The 1,590-nt window shown below is 47.3% G+C and overlaps 1 protein-coding gene across 1 annotated transcript; it reads right to left on the bottom strand.

Moving 5' to 3' along the window:
* Positions 1–232: 232 nt before the first annotated feature.
* Positions 233–645, bottom strand: PPTG_21710 (hypothetical protein; the record flags this gene model as incomplete). The annotated part of the gene is made up of 2 exons (XM_008899343.1): positions 233–334; positions 403–645. The coding sequence occupies 2 exons, from the start codon at positions 643–645 to the stop codon at positions 233–235; spliced, it is 345 nt and encodes a 114-aa protein (XP_008897591.1).
* Between the last annotated feature and the right edge of the window lie 945 nt (positions 646–1,590).

The raw sequence follows: 1,590 nt of genomic DNA on the forward strand, positions 1-1,590 counted from the left end.
ACCCGTGGAGACAGAGCTCTCACCTCCATGTTCATCGCTGCTCACGTCTGTCGAGGATCCGTCATCACTTGCACGGCTACCTGCACTATCTTCGCGTTGTATTTGCCGCTTACGAGGTGCTGCTACGCAACGCATAAAGCGAGCACTATTTCGAAGCACGTTAAAAACAGTGTTCCAACAGCAACTCATCTCGCTTGAGTCTTGGCTTGCGTGTCTTCTTATCACCTTTGTTCTACTCATGCAAAGCATTCTCGTTAGCCTGCTCTTCTTGCTGTGAAGCGAAGTGCCCCCTCATGTGCATAGTCTTCATCTGACCAGCTGCTATGATGCTCCACTATAACCTGAAAGAGTGTATTAAGAACAAAGCAGCTCGTTATCATATCCAACCATTGGAATACGTACAATAGTGTGCAGAGAGGCGTATAGTGTGACGTCTGGTCTGATTGTGGTTGGCCAATGGGTTTGAAGGGCGTTCGCGTTACGCGCAGTTGTGCCTCCTTCGAGCTCAACGAAAGCGCGGTGAACCCGCTCCCAAAACGTTGTCATCGACTTGTCAGTACCAATGGCTTGGCCCTCCGTGATGTTTACCTGTGCCTGGAACAAGTGGTTCTCTTCGTCCCGCTCGCATCCTTTAGCTTTCGACATCGCTGCCGTTGTTGAGGCTGGGAGACTGGGGAGGGGGAGGGAGACCGTGTAGTAGCAATGCAAAACGGGGTGTTTTTCACTACGGAACAGCAATAGTGGAAACCTGCAACGTAATCAATTTACTGCAGAGCTACTTTTTATCACTATCACTACGGCGGTAAACCCACAAAAATGCAGCTAGTGCATTGAATATCCAGTAAACCATCCATTGCACTACCGGTGCAGATGCCCTTAGTATAGGGACACCCGTTGGTATTTAGATAAAATGAAACGCCAGTGACAGCGCTCTGCGCTCGCCCCAGCAATCAACCATAGAATTACTGCGCCCGATACGGTTGCTATCACTACGGAACAATATGCTCATGTTACTTGATAACTGCATTATCCCATTATATAGTAACAAGAAAGCTATCTCTTCGAACTGCTCAGCGCCCACGAAAGGCTCATAGAATGCAGCACAGCGATCAAAAAATGAACTTCACTTGGTCGGGAGGATCGTGTTTATGGATTCATCAGCGGGTTGACAATTGGGAGCCAGAGGTGGCGGAGCGAATAGATTAGTTTTCTGAGAAGACGGACAATGTTGATCGCCGGAAAGCCTAAAAGAATAAGGCTAAGCAAACTGTCTGGAAATCAAATGAATTTGGATCACATTATTTGCAGCGCATACTACAGACCTGGGCTTAATCTACACTCAGAGACGGACCAATGAGCTGGCAGGACGTCCCAACATTATAACGCGGCAGTTCGGCTGAGGCTTAGCAGATGTCTCTCTAGAATAAAACGTTAGTCTAGTAACGGAAATAATGAGCTAAATATTATCTTCGTTCTGATTGGTTAGTCCCAAACACTGCGGTTTGATTAATGACCAGTATCTTTTCGGACAGGAGGAAGTAGCTAACACTTCGTCGACGCATTTGGTGATGAATGTGCAGTTTGGAATGA

This window comes from Phytophthora parasitica, assembly GCF_000247585.1.
Source record: "Phytophthora parasitica INRA-310 unplaced genomic scaffold supercont2.7, whole genome shotgun sequence".
NCBI classification, from domain to species: domain Eukaryota; phylum Oomycota; class Peronosporomycetes; order Peronosporales; family Peronosporaceae; genus Phytophthora; species Phytophthora nicotianae.